The 19,187-nt window shown below is 37.4% G+C and overlaps 1 protein-coding gene across 3 annotated transcripts in view; it reads left to right on the top strand.

Moving 5' to 3' along the window:
* The window catches only part of LOC128022222 (actin remodeling regulator NHS-like), a 54,343-nt gene extending 37,008 nt beyond the window's left edge, over positions 1–17,335 (top strand). The window contains exons 2-9 of one of the 3 annotated variants that reach the window (XM_052609568.1): positions 3,186–3,338; positions 4,063–4,202; positions 6,589–6,651; positions 8,590–8,785; positions 8,995–9,126; positions 9,231–12,248; positions 12,573–12,696; positions 12,841–17,335. In XM_052609568.1, the coding sequence (XP_052465528.1) occupies positions 3,186–3,338; positions 4,063–4,202; positions 6,589–6,651; positions 8,590–8,785; positions 8,995–9,126; positions 9,231–12,248; positions 12,573–12,696; positions 12,841–13,453 (4,439 nt within the window). In that variant the 3' untranslated portion in view covers positions 13,454–17,335. Of the gene's footprint in view, positions 1–3,185; positions 3,339–4,062; positions 4,203–5,967; positions 6,098–6,588; positions 6,652–8,589; positions 8,786–8,994; positions 9,127–9,230; positions 12,249–12,572; positions 12,697–12,840 lie in introns of those variants that run through there. The other 2 variants (XM_052609570.1, XM_052609569.1) reach the window with 2 other exon arrangements.
* The last annotated feature ends 1,852 nt before the right edge of the window (positions 17,336–19,187 follow it).

The following is a 19,187-nucleotide window of genomic DNA, read 5'->3' as shown; positions in this document are numbered from 1 at the left end:
GTGCTTAAGAAACCGAAGTAAGAACAAAAACTGGCCCACTCCTGGAGACAAAGAATTAGTGTAGACTTACTATGAATAAGAGCCTCTTAATTTTGATTGAAGCATGAATACATTAGAAATTCCTCACACTGGCGGAGGTCTGAATCGATCAGTAAAGTGTCAATCAGATGTCTTTAAAACCTTAAAAAGGTTCAAGCTATAAATAATACAGAGAGTAAGTTTCCACCTAAATGCAATATTTTTAAAAAATTTATGTTATAAAAAAGTTAACTTGATTTCCCATATTCCAATGCCATTTGTTTCCCTTTATATAGACAGATTTTAAAAGACGCTTATTATTTTACTAGTTCAGTGGTTCCCAACCTTTTTCAACTCGCGGCCCACACAACCAAACACATATGTTTGCGCGGCCCACTTCAAAAAAATTAACTGACCCCGCTATTGTTGGGTTAATAACTTAGTACTCAGAAGCTAGATTTTAAACCATATTTATTGAATAAACTAGGTCTGTGCGATATGGACAAAAAAAAAAAAAAAAACTATCGCGATTTTTTTGATCAATTTTGCAATTGTGCTTTTACAGTCATAAATGCATTCAGGATTAATTTGAAACATATTTCCAAAAGAAAACCAATCAGAGCTTTATCAAAAAGTTGTAACATCTCTAGAACAGACATAAGTCAAAATTATCACTATAGTGAAGATGTAAAAAAAATTATAGACTTATATAAATTTCTGTATACAGGGACTTTTTTTTCTTTTTTGCCACGCATTGTTCATAGAGCTCATTAATTGTAGCGGTGCCTCAGGTGTTTGCAGTGTGTATACAGTATGTGTATGCGGCCAGCAGTGAGAGCGCATAAATATAACGCGAAAGCACATTAAAATAATGCATGAGTGCGAATCTCTCTGTTCGCAGCAGATTTCCTTTGCTCTGTCACAAAACCGGTCGTGCTTGCTCAGATAGGCTACACGCTGCTTTGCGAGGAGAGAGTGTGCACACTTAAAACGTGTCTCCTCTCACTTTAACTGCATCCTGTTCACTAACAAATTCACTCTATGCTCATGTGTTAGACATGAATTATTTTCGCACGTTTTTATTTCTAGCCTTTTACCGCAGTGAGAACGCTCTGATCCGTCAACATTGGCTCAGAAAAAAGGCGCATCACAGACAGTGTGTGAACCTGGAGTTAGGCATACGCGCACGCTCAAATCGTGATTTTAGGACGTTTTCTTTTAATCGCACAGCCCTAGAATGGACTAGAAATGAACAGAAAATAATTGGCGGCCCACCTGCAATACCACCGCGGCCCACTAGGGGGCCGCGGACCACAGGTTGAAAACCACTGTACTAGTTGATTAGAATTTGTTTTAAAGTAAATGTAAAAATGTATAAAATCTAAGTAAAGTTAGGTTAACATTGCTTGCAAAACTCATGCAATGCAATTCATTTATTGCTAAGTGTAGCTTAGTTGTGCAAATATGTGGTATCACTGCAAATGTTTGGTTACGCAATGCAAGCTAACACTGGACATGCAAAGACATTTAATAGTGCAAAAAGCAGGTATCAGATTCGTATTGTATTGTGTGTTATTCATTTTAATAGTTCTTTAGATTTGGTCAGACTAAAGATTATAGAAAGGGCTGGTATCAGATTACCAAATATGTGTGTGTGAGAGAGATAGAGAGAGAGAGAGAGGTGGGGGGGGGGCTTGTGTACTCATTTCTGTCAAACCAACAGACTTAACTATTGTCATGGTTTACCTCATGGTTAATAAGTACTAAAAGGTTTCCTTTCTGACTGTCAGTCTGAACTGTCTGCATCATATATAGCCATAGCTTTCAGAAATATAAGACCCCATTTGCGGTATCCTCTAAGAGTCTAAGAAAACAATCTCCACAGACCCTTCCTTGTGAAGCCACTTCTGTTTTGTATTACACTTTCAAGAAATATGTCCTATGGCTTTTGTTCCAATTACATACAACCAAGGATTTGTTTCTATAAAATCCAGTGTTTTTCTAAGCATCATTCATCATTAATCTCCTCCCTTTTCTTTGTGGTCTTCTAAGACAGGTAATGCATTTCTGTTATTATTTTGCTGATCACGGCTTGATAAGGATCTGCTAATTCATTGTAAATTAGATATGAAGGGTTGCTTGGATACAAATGACTCTGTGTAGTTCAAGAGGACCACTGTTCAGTGAATACTGATGGGCAGATGCTCCTTTATAGAGGAGAGGATGAGACAGGATGCTGGGGAAAAGAGAAAAAGATAGAGGGAGAAATACTAATGAAGCTGTCTTTCACCTTTGTCTCCCTAGAATGCTATTTGTTTTATTCTAATACATAATATTGATTACTGTGAGTGAATGTGGAAACACACTACTGCTCAAACGTTTGGGGTTGGTAAGAGTTTTAAAAATGTTCTAGAAAGTGTCCTAAGGATGTCCAGACTGCATTATTTGATAAGAATCAGCAATACAACAATCATTTGAAACATTGTTACAATTTAAAATGTTTTCTCTTTGAATATATTTTATAATGTAATTTATACCTTGATGCGATGCTGAATTTTCAGCAATCATTACTGCAGTCCTCAGGGGCACATGATGCTTCAGAATATTGTTCTAAAATGCAGATTTTGTGCTCCAAAAACATGTGTGTTTGTTTTAGTTTGTTTTGATTTTCAGGATACTTTGATGAATAGAGACGTTAAAATAAAGACATTTAGTTAATATTTACATTTTACATTTTTATATATATACTGAATGCATCTTCACTGAATAAAATTACTTATTTATTTTATTCATTGGTTTAAATAGTATTCCTTTTTGGAATTGATGTCATTTGTAATCTATTATATTACTTCTCATGGAAATGCTCTCAAGGATTCTAACAAAATACTAAATAATGTAGTTTTTTTAGAACACACCGTTCCCGTTACCTGTCCAACAGCATGAGTTTATTCCAACACAACTACAATGGGTTCTGATAAAAATTACATAATATTCAAAAGAATCATATAAGCATTAAAGTTTATTTAAACAATAATGTAGAAATTTCACTCTGTCCAGTAGGACTTAGATTCTATTCTTATTGCATACTTATTTGCTAGAAGTTGGAATAAAAATCCTGGACACATTCCAGAGTTCTGACCTTGTCATTTCTTTGTCTTTCTCTGCAGCGGTATCAAATCTGGACATTGAGAGTAAACTGACATCCCACTATCAGGCTCCATGGCATCAACATCACAATCTGTTCCACACTTGTACACGGCCACCATGTCTGGAGGAGTTACACCGACATGCCAAGCTCAACCTGCGGGCACTGCACAGAGGTACTGAGTCAGGTTTCCGGGCCTATATCTTTTGGTTCCAAACCACAGTACCATTTGATTTTTATCATTCTTTTCATCCAAACATATCTTATATCACAAAAGTTGTAACCAAATTCCCACTGTGGTTCAGCGGTCTGCTCAGGGCCACAGTGGTGATAGATCATCTTAGAGAAGTGACAGATCAAGATAGATGAGAATTAGGATCCTGCAGTTCCCCTCAGGTATCAATAAAGTGTTATTATGTAGTCCCCAATCTGTCCAAACAGTTTCCTGAATCTATGTGTTTAATGAGTTTGAAGCTGTACATTTTAAAGGTGTGAATATATATAACTGTTAAGAAAGAAAAGAAAAAATTATTTACGAGGCAGATATTAGGGGAGTTTGTTGTTGAACATCTGATTCATACTGCCACCTTGTGTTTGAATGATGAAATTTGATCCTGCATTGCCTCAAGTTCAGTGTGAACCATCTAGCATAATTTATATTTTCCCCTTGAATCAATTTTACTTCCATCAGTTACACATAAAATGTGACCAGAACATTGATTGTACATCATCAGTATTCACCAAATACATTGAAGGCCTTCTGCACATTAACAATTTAGTTAGCAGTTGGCAGTCTGTATAAATTCTATAAAACTGAAGTTGTTCTAATTCATAATTTAGTTTAGACTAAAATAGCTCAACCAACTGAAGTAAGTGTGTGTGTGATGTGTGCTTTACAGACCAGCAGCAGCGTCAGCGTTCAACCAGCAGAGAGCGTGGTCGGGTCACCATATCTATATCTGTGGCCCCTCCCATGCCAACCTTCCCTTCAACTCACAAACTCAGAAGGCGGGAGCAGAGGGGCCGGCACTCACGCGTGGTAAGAATACAACATTTAATCTCCACTCATGTAGAGGAGGTCCACAAATCAGTGGTTCTCAGCTGGTTTTGCTTCAGGACCCAGATTTTGTGTCAAATGTCAAGTGGTGATCTAACCCAGTACCAGAATTGTTTATCTTAAAATATAAATTATTATAAGACCAACAGCAAGATATTTTTGGCCTAAACTAGCACACTTTCTCCTGCCATGCACACCAGGAGAGGAGCATTAGAGAGAGTGATGTGCAAACTATCCAGAGGAAGGTAAAGCGGTTATGTTTGCATGTGTAGTGCGATTCCATCCCGTCCAAAAAAAAAAAAAAAAAAAAACGTATATATATATATATATATATATATATATATATATATATATATATATATATATATATATATATATATATATATATATTATATATATATAATATTATATAATAGCGTTTTTTTTTTTTTTTTTTTTTTTTTTGTTGTTTATTTGTTTGGACATTCAGTTACCAGTATTTTCTTTTTTTTTTCTTGTGCTTTTTACTGTGTGTAAAATATTGAACTAACATTTTTAATAAGATAGATTAATTTTTTTTTTTGCAATAATCAATAATGCATGCTTTTTTTACTTCAAAGGGGTCATTGGATGCTACGTGCACTTATACAAGTTGCTTAAACTGAAATATGTGTTGGCCACCCTATAATGATAAAAATCTAAATCTACTTAAATATTCTAAAATCTTTACCCCTTTTTCAAATCGAGCCAATCTCAATCTCAGTCTTTGTGACATCACACAGACAGGCCTATCCTATGATTTTTTGAGTGACACTAGCGTTTCAGCACAAACTGGACTGTGACTGTCATCAGTCCTCCATTTTTTCACCACTGGAGCAAATGTAGACAAGAATGACTACTAAGTGATTGAGGTGTTTTGTTTTTGGATTTACTGTAATAATGAACATAGCAGTCGTCATTTACTTCCGACATCTGAGCCACTGAAGTGAATTACATTTGTTTCTGATGGGAATGCACCTCTGATCTACCTAAATCTTTCATGATTCAGCTTCACCAACTGAAGAAGTGAGTATATGGTTTAATTAATCTTTGCAAATCTCCTTTCCTAATAATGTGCTCATTAGCAAGTTTCACAAACAGTACGGTTAATGTAAAGAGAGGGGCGTCAGGGGAGCTCATTAACATTTAAAGGAAAACACTACAAAACGGCTTGCTCTAAAAAAAAGAGCTGTTTTTACCATTGAGAATTTTTAACCAAACTGTTACAGACTTTTCATTAACACCCTAAAGAATCATAGCAACTTGTTGAAAATGGCATCTGAAGACCCCTTTAAAGTGTCAGTGCACAGTGTAAAATGCTACTTAAGTCAAAATGCTCAGTATGCCGGGAATTCTTGAATGAATATCTAACTATCTTCTTGTCATAATAGTAACCCTCCATAATAATGAACCTACAAAGATATTTCAGATAGAGAGATGGAATCATGTGAAGGAAAAAAAATACAAAACATCAGAGGAGACTTGATTGTCATTCTGACAATATTGGTTTGATTTATAAGCTGACCAACAACTGATCTGTATCTACTATGAGTTGTTTAGAAACAACAGAAGTTGGCTTGACAACATATTGTTGCCATAGAGCAATAATATATAAAACAGTTTCTTCAGTGTGCTGAGTGTTTTGAATGAATTGGTTATTTATAATTAGTTTTGTCATATTATAAATGCTGTCTGTTTTACATCTTTAATTTTTTTAAAGTAAAGTAAAATGGGCTGCAACATGTGATTTTAAAGGTGGTTAAATGTGTTCTGGGATCTTTATTGGTTTTGTTTATTGCATTTAACTGCTGCAGGAGAGACTAGCCAAAGAGGCTGAAGTCAAACCCGTCCTCAAAAAGGTAAATTACATCAGTTTTTGACATGTGAAAACAGAACTCCTGATCTAACTTTTATTTTTAAGTACAGGTACCAAGACTATTGGATGGGTGCCAGATTGATTCAAATCCTTCCATAAAAATAAAATGTAGTAAATTCCTTCTCCATGAAAAAAAATTGGCCTTTCATTTCAGCATGTATGTTGGAGAGTTAAACCAAATCCTTGCATAAAAATAAAATGTAGTAAATTCCTTCTCCATGAAAAAATTTGGCCTTTCATTTCTGCATGTATGTTGGAGAGTTGAACCACATACATCTCAGTGGATCCAGGTTTTGGAAAACAGTTCCAAAAGAGAGCATGTCTATGTTTTTGTGTGTGCATGTCACCCCTGTTCTCTGACAGCATGTGCACTCCATGAACACCACAGAAACATTGCATTAGACATTTATTTTGATTTAACAAGTACATTTTTTTGCTATTTATTTAGTCATGTTTTCCATCTTTTAATTTTAGTATCAGCGCTCCCGTTCCTCCTCCCCTGTTCAGTGTTGTTACTTCATTCCCTGGATTAGAAAGGTATCTTTCCCCATTAAAGACTGCTTGTTAACTCTTAACTCCTAACCATTATCTGTTTCTCCTTTTTTTAATGTGTAGGCTAGAACGAAGACTTTTTCCAGATGTAAATATTTCATGTCTGTTCATGGATTTTAAGCCACTTTGCTGTACCTTTTGCAAAACATCTGCAAAGATTTATATTTGGTATTGCTGATAACATCATCAGAGTAAATCCTGTGATAATTAAGTAAATTACTCCATAAGGATGTATTTGGATTTATAAGTAGAATCAGTTAAGGAATATGCTACTGTGTAAATCATTTATACCATTTGTTAAATGGCACTATGTTAAGTTGGGCAGCTCAGTATTATCTGGGACAACTAATGTGATACATAATAAATGTATTTAAATATCTGTATCTGATCTGATATAGTAAGACCATTTCTTCTAGTTTTTGTTTGACATTGAATACTACTCCACTACTGCACCACTACTACTGCATGCAACCATGAAAAAAAAAATCATGCTGTCTCTTTGCCTGTGTTTGATTCTTTTATTTATTTATTCTCCTTCATTCTCTCGTGTCTTCTGCCTCATAACCAACGCTGCATTTCTCATCAACACAGAAAAATGGGATTTTGGCAATACATGTATGTATGTAGATGTCTACTTAATTAGGTATGGGCCGATTACCCGTTTCAAGGTATACACCGATGTGAAAATGTCACGGTTTCAAAACCACTAAAATTTCCTGTTAAACCTGTCTTGTGGTATACATTGTTTTATATGTCTTGTCAAAGACTAAGAGTGTAGGAATCCCTCAGGTTGTTTGCAGCGTAGAGAGTAACATGACCCTTCCTACTGCACTGCAATCATTTTCCAAAATGTAATTTGTGTGGAAAATTACGAAGTCTGTAAATGGCCGTTAACAGAGGCATGAGACACTGAAGACGGATGCAAAGAGGAGAAAATAATAGTGTTTGTTTACAGAGATAACCAAGGAAATGCTGTTTCGGTGCTGTTCCATAAGCGTCACTTGGTGCAAGAGAGTGAATTAGCATTTTCATTCAACCCCTCTGCTGTTTCGGTTTTGTCCAGAAATTGTTGAATGTTGTATAATTTCACAAATCTAGTCAGAAAATTCTGTTTTGACAGCAGATTTGGTTATTATAAAATTGTACTATTTAATTTAAATCAGAAACGGTTCATGCTACATGTAGATGTAGCATCTTTGTGGATCATGATTAAAATGCAGATCAAAGAAAAATGTATTGTGTTCAATGAATAAAAAGTTGTATTTTAGCCAGACATTTAAAAATTCATTTTAGAGATGTAATTAAAGTAAAGTAAAGTAAAACCGTGATATTTTTGCTTAAGGTTATCATACCATCTAAATCACATACCGGCCCATGCCTATACTTAGTACAGTTGGTTCCAAAGAGTATCTGGACACTTAAACCTCATCCAAATGTACTGTATGAATGTCTTAATTTGATATCTAAGTTAGTGTTTTTTTTTTTTTTGGGGGGGGGGGGGGGGGGGGTTATTGGGAAGCTTACCCAAAATTTAATATTCTGTCATCATTTACTCACACTTCACTTGTTTCAAACCTGTATGAGTTCTTTTCTTGTGTTGAATGGAAAAAAATATATTTTGAAGAATGTACAGTAGATAACCAAACAGTTGCTTATCCCTTTAACCATCAGTTGCCACATGGTTTGCTATTTTGTATGTTTGTTGTATATTTCTAGTGCAGTGGAATTCATACATTAAGTGTGACTCCAAAAGTGTCTGATGGTTTTTGGGGCCACTGTATAAAACTTGTGATCTTATAGATAAAATTGTGTCTTTACATTCGACAGTGTGTTTGCAGTCTGTGTATATGGATTAAAATCTTAAATCATCAGTCTTGTTATGAATACAGCAACAGTAACAATTCTAACATCATCCCATATTAGGCTGGAACCAACACAGAAACAGATGGCGAATTGCCAGTGATGAGCCATAGGCCTAAATGTCCTGTTCCCAATGTACCTACCACCTTGGACAAACAGACCAACTGGTCCAAAGCCCTGCCTCTTCCCACGACAGAAGAGAAAATAAAGAATGACTCTCAAGTAATTTCATCCTGTATAATTCCAATAAATGTTTCTGGTAAGCAACATTCCTTCAGATTCAATATGAACTAAAAACAGCAACAATATATTGTAAAATATATTATAAAAATATATATGTAAAATGAATGCATCAAAGACCAAAATAATTTGATATTGTGGAACATATCAACAACTTTTATTCCCACTCAGGGAATCTATGGCATATGCTTAACAAGTTCTGAGGGTCTGTGTTATTTTTCTTCACAGGCGTTGGTTTTGACAGAGATGCCAGTGCTCGCTGCTCTCTTGTTCACTCACATTCAGTTCTACAGAGACGTCGAAAACTCAGGAGGCGAAAAACGATAACTGGCATCCCCAAACGTGTTCAACAAGACATGGGTATGGGCAGCTGATTACTTCCATCTAAAGCTCTAGTTCATTATCTGCATGTGTTATCCTCATATAGCTTTAGTTTAATTATTGGTTTTCTGATTTACTTGTAGATTCGGATGAATCACCTGTGGCTAGAGAGAGAACAGTTATCATCCATGCCAACCCACACAAGTCACTATGGCATGAGGAGCTCTCCCTAAGTGGCCGAGTATTGCACACCAAGGACTCTGGCTGTCAGACAGATGACTTCTTGATTGCAGCTCCATCCCGGAGGCGTATCCGTGCTCAGAGGGGTCATGGAATTCAAGCTTCTCTCTCACACTCCACTGGAAACATCACTTCCCTGCCAGATCGCTCTGATAATGTGTATGCTGCAGCATCAGCCACTCGTATTCGTTCTAGAAGCCTACCACGTGAGGGTGGCCGGCTTCTGGATGAGGATCAAGATGACAGTGATGATGATGATGATGATGATGATGATGATGATGAAGAGGAAGATGAGGAACTCTCTCCATATGAAACTGAAGACTTCCTACCTGTTCCAGGACAGAGAATTCCAAAGGAAGAAGAAGAAAGTACTGATGACCAGGCCATGCCAGAGCTACAGTTTGGAAGTCTCAAGCATATGCAACATCCAGAGAGCCCTGACCACACATGGATTGAAAGAGGCAGATCCAGGCTCCCACGCAAAGTTGACATGGGGAGCTGTGAAATTTCCTCCAGCTCTGATACTTTCAGCAGCCCCATCCACTCTGCCTCCACTACAGGAGTGCTTGGCAGCCAGATGGACCATAAAGAGGATCACCAGTCCTCAAGTGGCAACTGGAGTGGAAGCAGTTCCACTTGCCCATCACAGACATCTGAAACTCTACCACCTGCTGCCTCTCCTCCCCTGACTGGATCCTCACACTGTGATTCAGAACTCTCCCTTAATACTGGGTCCCATGTCATTGATGACACCACTGGCTTCATAATAGATCCCTACCACATTGACAAGCCACAAGGACAGGGGCAACGATCTAGTTCTTTTACCTCATCAGCCACTGATCAGATGGATGATGCAGGGGTTAGCACTGCTAGTGATGGTGAGTGGAACTTCGCTCAGGACCAGCAAGATCAGCCCTGCCCCCAAGACTTCAGCCCAAAGCATTCCAGAGAGGATGAGAGTGGCGTCAGCTGCCCCAGTTATTCTAGTGGAGAAACTTACGAGAGCTTCAATGACCAAGTATCCGCTAGGAAATCTGAGATGCACTACATCGTTGACACTGAAGGATTCTATTCCTCCATGCACTTTGACGTTGGTGTTAAGAATAGCAGAAGCTACTACAACTATGCAGCCATTGACCCTGACTGTGGCCCAAGTGGAAATGTAGCAACTGGCATGGGTGAATTCCCTGAGTCAGAGTACAGAGCCACGAGGACACTAGGCAGACCATGTTTCTCCTTAAAAAAACCAAAGGCCAAGCCACCACCACCAAAACGTAGCTCTTCATTAAAGGAAACAAGCAGTGCTGTGAATATTCTAGAGCAGAACGAACCAAAGATTACTTGTGAGTTGCCGCTGCCCTTGTCTTCCAGAGAGATGAAATTGCAGCTGGATTTGGCTTGTTCTGCAGGGCACCTTGAGACTCCAGGTCTTGAGTCACTTGGCGCATGGGGAGTGGAGAATGTCAGGGACATACTTGACTGCTCCTCTCCATTCAGTTCCTCGGACACACATTCATTCAAGGACGAAGGTGCTGTGCAAGCAGACTATGCAGACCTCTGGCTCCACAATGACTTGAAATCAAATGATCCATACCGGTCTCTGTCTAACTCTAGCAGTGCTACGGATACAGCTGTTATTGAATGCATCAAGTTACCAGAAAGTGCAGAGATGCAAGCCTGTGAACCCAGGTCCAGACCTACTTCCCCAACTCTTCCTCCACCTGAAGGTGAGTTCAAGCTAGCTTCCCCTGAAAAGCTGATAGGCTTGGCATCCCCTTCCAGTGGATATTCTAGTCAATCTGAAACACCTACATCTTCCTTCCCTTCAGCTTTCTTCCCAGGGCCCCTTTCTCCAACCAGTGGCAAAAGGAAACCCAAAGTCCCTGAAAGGAAGTCCTCACTTTGTTCCCTACAACAGCCACAGCTTTCAGTCCGAAACCCAGGCATTTCCCCCAGGAGGGAAACTGACTTCCATGCCATACCGCCCAGTCACCTCGACCTAAGTGCTCTTCACAGCAAGCACTTTCCCCACAGAAATCAAATGCACATCATACACCAGAATAAGCAGAAAGCCGCCATAGCTGCAGCTGCTGCTGCAGAAGCTCGCAATGCAGCTGCTTCTGCTGCTGTAGAATCTCGCACTGCATCTGCAGCTTCTACTTCAGAAAGTTCAACAAGCACAGTAACCAGCTCAGCCCATTTGGCCATCACTCCAACTGTTCTTAGATCAGTTCAACTGCGATCTATTTGTAAAACAGCTGAAGGAAAACAAGGGTATGATCTGGCCAGTGCAAATCCAGTAACTCGTCCCAAGTGTCCCACATTAATAACTGAAGCCCCATCCTCTAGCAACAGGCACACCAGGAAACCACCAGCCTACAAACCCCCCGTGGCACAGCTCTGTGAATCACAGGTTCCACCAAACATTGTTCTTCCCCAGGAGGAAGTGAAAGTAAGACAGGAAAGGCTTGGTCCTGGTACTTACTGGGCAATGACTGCTTTCAGACCTCCTGTAGATCCTACTCCTGAAAAAGAAGATTCTTCGACAAGGTCATCTCAAGGTCCTGAGCAAGAACAGGACAGAAGAATGTATCCAGATGTGCAACTGACATTGTCACCAGAGAGACTAAAACAAGATCTAAATCAACTATTGCGGCCAGACCCTTCAGCACATCCTGTATGTTTGGCCAGCACAATGCTACCCCCTGCTTACAGTGAAATACAGAGGAGCAATTTTGTACTGTGCAATAGTCCTGACAAAGTGCCTGTTTCAACTCAAGAGGCATCGCACACTTACACAATCAGCGATGTACAGGTCCGAGATGAGGATTATGAGACATCAGGTGTCACAACCAGAAGTGCCTCAAAGGACATTAGGGAAGAAGGGTCAACCCCAGACACAGAGGACTACTTCAGCAAGGGTAATTGTCCTGTTAAAAAAAACAACTTAAAGGGATAGTTCACCCAAAATGAAAATTGTGTCATTAATGACTCACCCTCATGTTGTTCCAAACCCTTAAGACCTCCGAGTCATTAATGACATAATTTTAATTTTTGGGTGAACTATCCCTTTAACAAATGTGATTGGTTTATTGTACCATGGCTGTAGTTAATGATAACTAGTACAGTAAACATACCTTGTCAGTGTTTTAAATTAGCTTCTCAAGTTTCTTACATACTGTACAGTAGTTACATGACAAAACAAACTCCATGCATTGTTGTATAAATGCTTTGCATGTTGACAGAATCAACTCCCAGTGACAATTCAACCTCTTCTTTGACTGATGACTCTAAACCTGATGATGATGATGTTTTCCCATCCCCCAACAAACTACGCACAACTGAAGATCTGTTTGCCATGATACACAGGTATCCACAATTGTTTTACATTCCCCTGCACCGTTTTGTGTCTCATGGTCATGTTCTATATGTTTTACGGTTTTGTTGATATCATTGGACTACAGGAAGTGTATTTTTATGTGACATAATACACTGTCTACCAAATTATTTCAGATCTAAAAGGAAAGTGCTGGGACGTAAAGACTCTGGGGAGATGAGTGGAAAAAGTCGCCCTGGTGTAGCACCTGCAACCGCCCCTGCAACCGCCCCTGTCAGCAACCCTACTGTATGCCCGGTCACCCCAGCTGCCTCAATCCCTTCAAACAGCTCCCAACGAACCCCGGGACCCATCTACAGGAGTGCCAAAAAGTCCAGTACATCCAGTGAGGAGTTCAAACTCCTGCTGCTAAAGAAGGGTAGTCGCTCAGACACGAGTTACCGCATGTCTGCTACAGAGATCCTTAAGAGCCCAATCACACCCAAGACTCAAGGAGAGCTACTATTAGAGGCTGCAAGGCCAGAGGAGCCCTCCTCACTTCTACAGGATTCCACTAGCAGTGGCGATCCACTTCTAAGCCAGTTCCCTAGGGCCAACAGTGAAGGATTCTCCCCAAAAACACTTACCATGTCAGCTGCCTCCAGACAGGGACGTTCCAGAATTCCACCTGCAGCAAATAGCAGTCGCTATAGCACACGGAGTCGGCTGTACACTGCCCCAATGCAGGCCATATCAGAGGGAGAGACGGAAAACTCAGATGGAAGTCCACATGATGACCGCTCCTCTTAGTGGTATTATAAATTTTTTAACCACTTATCAAAATCATAAACCTTTTATAATATGAAAGGATTCTATTTGAACTGAATGAGAGTGATGTTCACATATTATGATCTACCTTAGTTTTCTCCCCTGATGTTGGTGGTTTGAAAAAAAAAAAAAACGGGTCATTTGAAAACATGGAATGGAAATTACATAAACCATGCTTTTATGCTCACAAAATGAGATGGTGAAATTAGTTGTAATTCTTTAAAGGGATAGTTCACCCCCCAAAAAAAGATGTTTATCTGCTTACCCCCAGGGCATCCAAGATGTAGGTGACTTTGTTTCTACAGTAGAACACAAACAAAGATTTTTAACTCAAACTGTGTAGTCTGTCAGTCTTATAATGTAGGTGAATGGAAATCACAGGTAAAACATTAAATGAAACAAAAACACATAAACAAAACCAAATTAAACCCTGTGGTCTGTGATGATACAATGATGTGTAAAGACACAAAATGATCGGTCTGTGCAAGAAATTGAACAGTATTTATATAGTTTTTTACCTCTGATTTACAAAATGTCTGAACTGTTAAAACTCTCCTGATCGCGTCCTCCTGTTCTTGTTCTCAGCAGCAGGCGCTTGAGGTGTCATCTTCTTGTTCCTGCTTTATGGGGGATTGCAGACTTATAAGTGCATTACCGCCACCTATCTCTCAAATGGAGCATTGACATTCCCTAACTGAGATTGTAGATAGTGTCAGAGATAGGTGGCAGTGAATCAGAGGTAAAATAAAACAACAACAATATAAATACCGTTCAGTTTCTTGCACAGACCGATTGTTTTGTGTTTTTACACATCAGTGTATCGTCACAATCCCCCAAACATACACATTTGTGTATGTTTTTTTGTTTTGTTTTATTGTATGTTTTAGCCGTGATTCCCATCCACTTACATTGTTGCATAGACCGCAACGGTTTGAGTAAAAAATACTTGGTTTGTGTTCTACTGTAGAAACAAGGTCACCATCTTGGATGCCCTGGGGGTAAGCAGATAAACATAACATTTTCATTTTTGGGTGAACTATCCCTTTAACAAGATACTAAAAAGGTAACATTTTAATATAGAAAACTATTATTTTTACATCATCCATCACAAATTTACATGAATATGTGGAAGCTTTTCTAAGGACAATCGCACCATGGTGTGCACGGTGAAAGACTTCTGAGAAAAAGAAAGCTAGAAATGTTATGAAAATAGTTCTAATAATGGACTGTTTTGTAAAATCATCAGTTCTTTTGCACTTAATTTGGTTAATTATACCTTGAAATATACAACCTGTATGTACTGTTAAATAACAAGGCAAGCGGACAAAATCAATCCCATTTTAGTTTTTAGTTTAATGTAATGTAGTGGGATGTGTAATGTGGTGTGTGTGTATGTGTGTATGAGTGACTCTTCATGCTGTTTGAATCTCAAATAGTCAGAAAGCATTACAACAACGGTTACAAAAACTAATTTGTTTACTTTTCTTCATAGACCCAAATTGGGTTGTGTACTTTAGTCACAATTCAGGTGTCACCATGTACAGTATGTTAACCAACAAACAGAGACAATTTTTGTGACTGCAAAAGAAATGAGGACCTCAATCTCAATGTATTCTGTGAATACCTTTAAAATCAAGAATACTGTTCATTTGAAGAATAACTGATCCACTTTTAAAGTGAAACTTCAGTCTGAGGTCTTCTTGGAGTTCAAAACTCATAGAAATTAGCTAGATTTGTGAAGCCTACACTGTGCCACTGAAGGGAAGGTGACAAGCTGTGAAAAGATACATTTTTGGTCATCCGTCTCTAATAAGCGCTCTTTCACCATGGTCGTAATTCAGTTTCTTCATCCTCTGTACAGCATGCAATAAAACACTAGAACATGTCACATCTCCACTTAAAATGTATTTCCACCTTGACTTGAATTTGTTGAGTATGTGCTTTGTTCAGTAAATGTACAAAATGTATAAGATTTGTTGAAATTTGGAGTTATACGTCACTGTATACACAGTTTGAGCTTTTTCCCTTAAGTGGAGGAACTGGACAATCTAATCTAACGAGGCACTATTCGTGTACAGCTGAATTTTGAAAGAACAGACTGAGGCATAAGAGGGTGTATGGGGCCATTTTGTTTAAATGATGAGAGAATTATATTTAGGGATTCATGTAATGTGAGTACTGATATATCTCAACCTCTGGGATGTAGATAAAAATGACTGCAAAAAGGCAGCAGTGGTTCATTGCTCATCTGTATATACATGGATGATTAACATAATATTTCAGCCTTTTTTCTGAATTGTTTTTGATTGGTCATGTACTGTCGTCATGTCCAAGAGGTTTAAGAAATGAATTCTTTTTGTTTTATACCGGTAGAGAATACTTCCAGAATATTCTTAGACACAGAACTAACAAATATTTTCTCATAAAATAGGAGCTGCAATTGTGCCATGTCTTTTTTCCTCCTTTAATACAACCCTGTCTGATGGTTGTCCCAATTAGCTGTGCTTTACAACTACAGAATTTTGGATGTAAAGATGTTTGTTTGTTTTTGTTTTTTTTTGTCCATGTTATAGAAATAACCTATAAAATCTTCTTTTAGATTGCAACATTTAATAGAAAAAAAGTATTTTTAATTATGGGATATTTTATCCAGAGAATTATTTTGTTAATAAATTTGGAAAATAATAACAATAAAGCTTTATTTAAATAAAATAATTAAAAAAAAAATCATATCAGGGGTGTATCAGCCAATGATGAAGATACCGAACTTGTAAACATTTCTAATTAGCTGTAAACTTGCATTCTGAGCATATAAGTTATTCCATATGTTACACACCTGTAGTTAAATGTTTTGGTGCTTTGAATTCTATACCCAGGCCATATTCTCTCATTGTTGCCATTGGGGGTGGGGGGTGGGGGGATCATTGACATCATCAGTTTTCCTTTCATACTATTCTCTCTGTGTTTGCGATGCAATTGCAGTCATGAAAACAACACTCGTGACAAAATTCTCAGATATGTAGCAGTGATTGTGTCTTTTGTTTTTATTTCTATTTTCACAACACAACAGTAGCAACATTAGAAGAATCAACCTAGTTTCCTGCAGGGAAGCTAACCAGTCAGTTTAGGCCTTATTTTCAAAATATAAAAAAAAATGAAGGGAAATCACAGTTATCTGAATAATAGCTATTTTACCTCAAATGCTTTGGATTGTTTTAAACTGGCACATAGTTCTATACAAAAATGATCATCTATAAAAAAAAGAACAAATATGTGACAGGAAACAAAAATACTATACAGAGTTATTATGTGGGTTTCTTTTTTGTGACCGAAATATCATAATCTGTCTTATATTTCTGTTTTTAAATTTTCTTGTTGAAATTCTCTGCATTAATGGAGAAGCACAGTCTTTTTTGCCAAAGGGGTTGAAATGTGTACTGATGTAAAAAGAATTACAAATTACAATAAAACAAATAATTGATCAGAAAGTGAAAATGTCTAGAGATAAGATGCATCTCATTCAGTTACAATAAACAGGAAACAAATCTCACTCTGCATACAAACTTCACTTCAAGAGATTTGAATCCATTTTGTATTTTTGTAAAAACATGTACATATAATCTTTTTAAAGTAAAAAAAGAGAAAAAGACACTATTTCATTTTTTAAAATGTTTTAAAAGTTTACATTAATTCCAAGCCTTTGTATATTTTTGAGCTGTGCGACTCTCTCAGTCCTGTATTTATTTTTTAAGTAAACATTGTGGGAATTCCATTGTAAATTTGAACCATTTCTTGCCAGCTCAAGTGACTGCTTAGTAACTGTGTATAGAGAAAGCCAATAAATGTGACTGCATTGAAAAATAACTGTGGATGTCTGTAGTATGATTTATATATTTACTGTATTCATTTGATAAAAATGTAAACCTCACATAATTAGTAGAATCAAATAATCTAAGCTAAGGCAAATGTTGTGCATTAATGTCATTTTTAGTTACAGGTAAAGATTTTTGTGTCATAAATAGTGAGAATACATCACGAAATGTATGTACAGTTGGACCTACGGTTAAAAATATTTCAATGTGGCTTGACACTTCGCAGTCACAATGAAAAAAAAAACATTTTAAATGTATTTAAAACAAAGCTATAAAACGTACATACAGTAAGAAATACTAATCGGTCAGTTTTAAGCCTCTTAAAGGGATAGTTCACACAAAAATTAAAATTCTATAATTAATTACTAACCCACAAGTCATTACAAACCAGTAATATCTTTGTTCATCTTCGGGACACAAATTAAGATTAGATCTGAGATCTTTCTGATCGTCCAAGGTGACCAGATTTCTGAAATGAAAACCGGGGACATTTTCTAGTTCAGTGGACAAAATATCTTTGAAATCTCACTTGCGATTATTTACAAATGAAAAAAACAGGGACAATATATTAAAAATAAAACAATAAATATGAGAATATATGATAAATGAGACTGTATTTAACAAATATTTGTAACATTTTCATGAACTGTGAGTATAAAGTAATTTAAAAAAAAAATAATGCTTTTGGAAATGGAACAGGATATATGGAAAATAACAATAAATTATTATTTAGCATTTTAGGCTAATTTTGACCACAAAGTAAGTGCTTTCTGCAAGTTTTAATTGTTTAGTTTATTGTTTTTTATATTATTCATAAAGTTGTAACGGCAAAAGTTTCAGGAATGTTTAATACCGTGTGTAAAACAATACCACAACCTTATCTTGTGGACTTGTTATAAAGTGCGCACAAACATTATTGTGTTCCTTTAACATGTTTAGTTAGTATGTGACTACCTTAAAAGACAAATAATTTTTGATAATTGATGATAATAGCACTCTGCTCTCATCCAGGTTCTTCATAGCTAAAGTATCTCGCAGCGCCTTCTGCAGGTGAAAGTGATCGTTGTTTTGAATGTGCTGTAAAATGGTGACATTTCCGGGGACAACTCCAGTCAAATGGGGTCGTCTTGTGACCCTACCATAGATAGCCAGAGTTCTCCACATAATGCCCAGAAAGGTACCAAGAACTTTGACAAAACAGTCCATGTGACATCAGTGGTTCAACCATAAGTTTTATGAAGCTATAAATAAATAAAATGAACTTTATTCAACAATTATTCTCTCCTGAGTTTCCATCTACCGACATTCAGGAGAGTACCACAACATATGCACATGCTTTCCTCTGCTCGTAAACAAGGCTCAGCGCATGTTTACATCAGCAGCATCACTAGCATGAGTCATGTCACTCTCGATAATGGCAGTAGATGGTAATTTTATCATAGCTTCTTAAAATTACGATTGAACCACTGATGTCAAATGGCCGTTTTGTCGATGTTCTTTGTCGATGTTCTCCTGGGCATTTTGTGGAAGGACTTGTTGGTACTCGTAATCATGGTAATTATGATATGGCGTGAACGCACCTTAAGAATGTCTATTCTAGGGTAGTTGAAAAAGTTTGGACATTTGTTTTGTGGACTAAGACCTGTTGATAGAAATTCCGGAGAATGCCACAAGAGGAGGCTATTTCTCCATGAATAGTCTTTTTTCACAGACACTAACGTCCCAACATCTCAACACCCGTAATTCTGTAAGTTCTATTTTATATGTAAAATATGCATTTTCGTTCAGACAAGGAACCACACCACCAACACACACACCACCCGCCTCACTGCTAGTGCAAGCAC

The sequence above is a fragment of the Carassius gibelio genome, chromosome A11 (genome assembly GCF_023724105.1).
Source record: "Carassius gibelio isolate Cgi1373 ecotype wild population from Czech Republic chromosome A11, carGib1.2-hapl.c, whole genome shotgun sequence".
Taxonomy (NCBI): domain Eukaryota; kingdom Metazoa; phylum Chordata; class Actinopteri; order Cypriniformes; family Cyprinidae; genus Carassius; species Carassius gibelio.
This window is presented reverse-complemented; position numbering and strand designations above follow the sequence as displayed.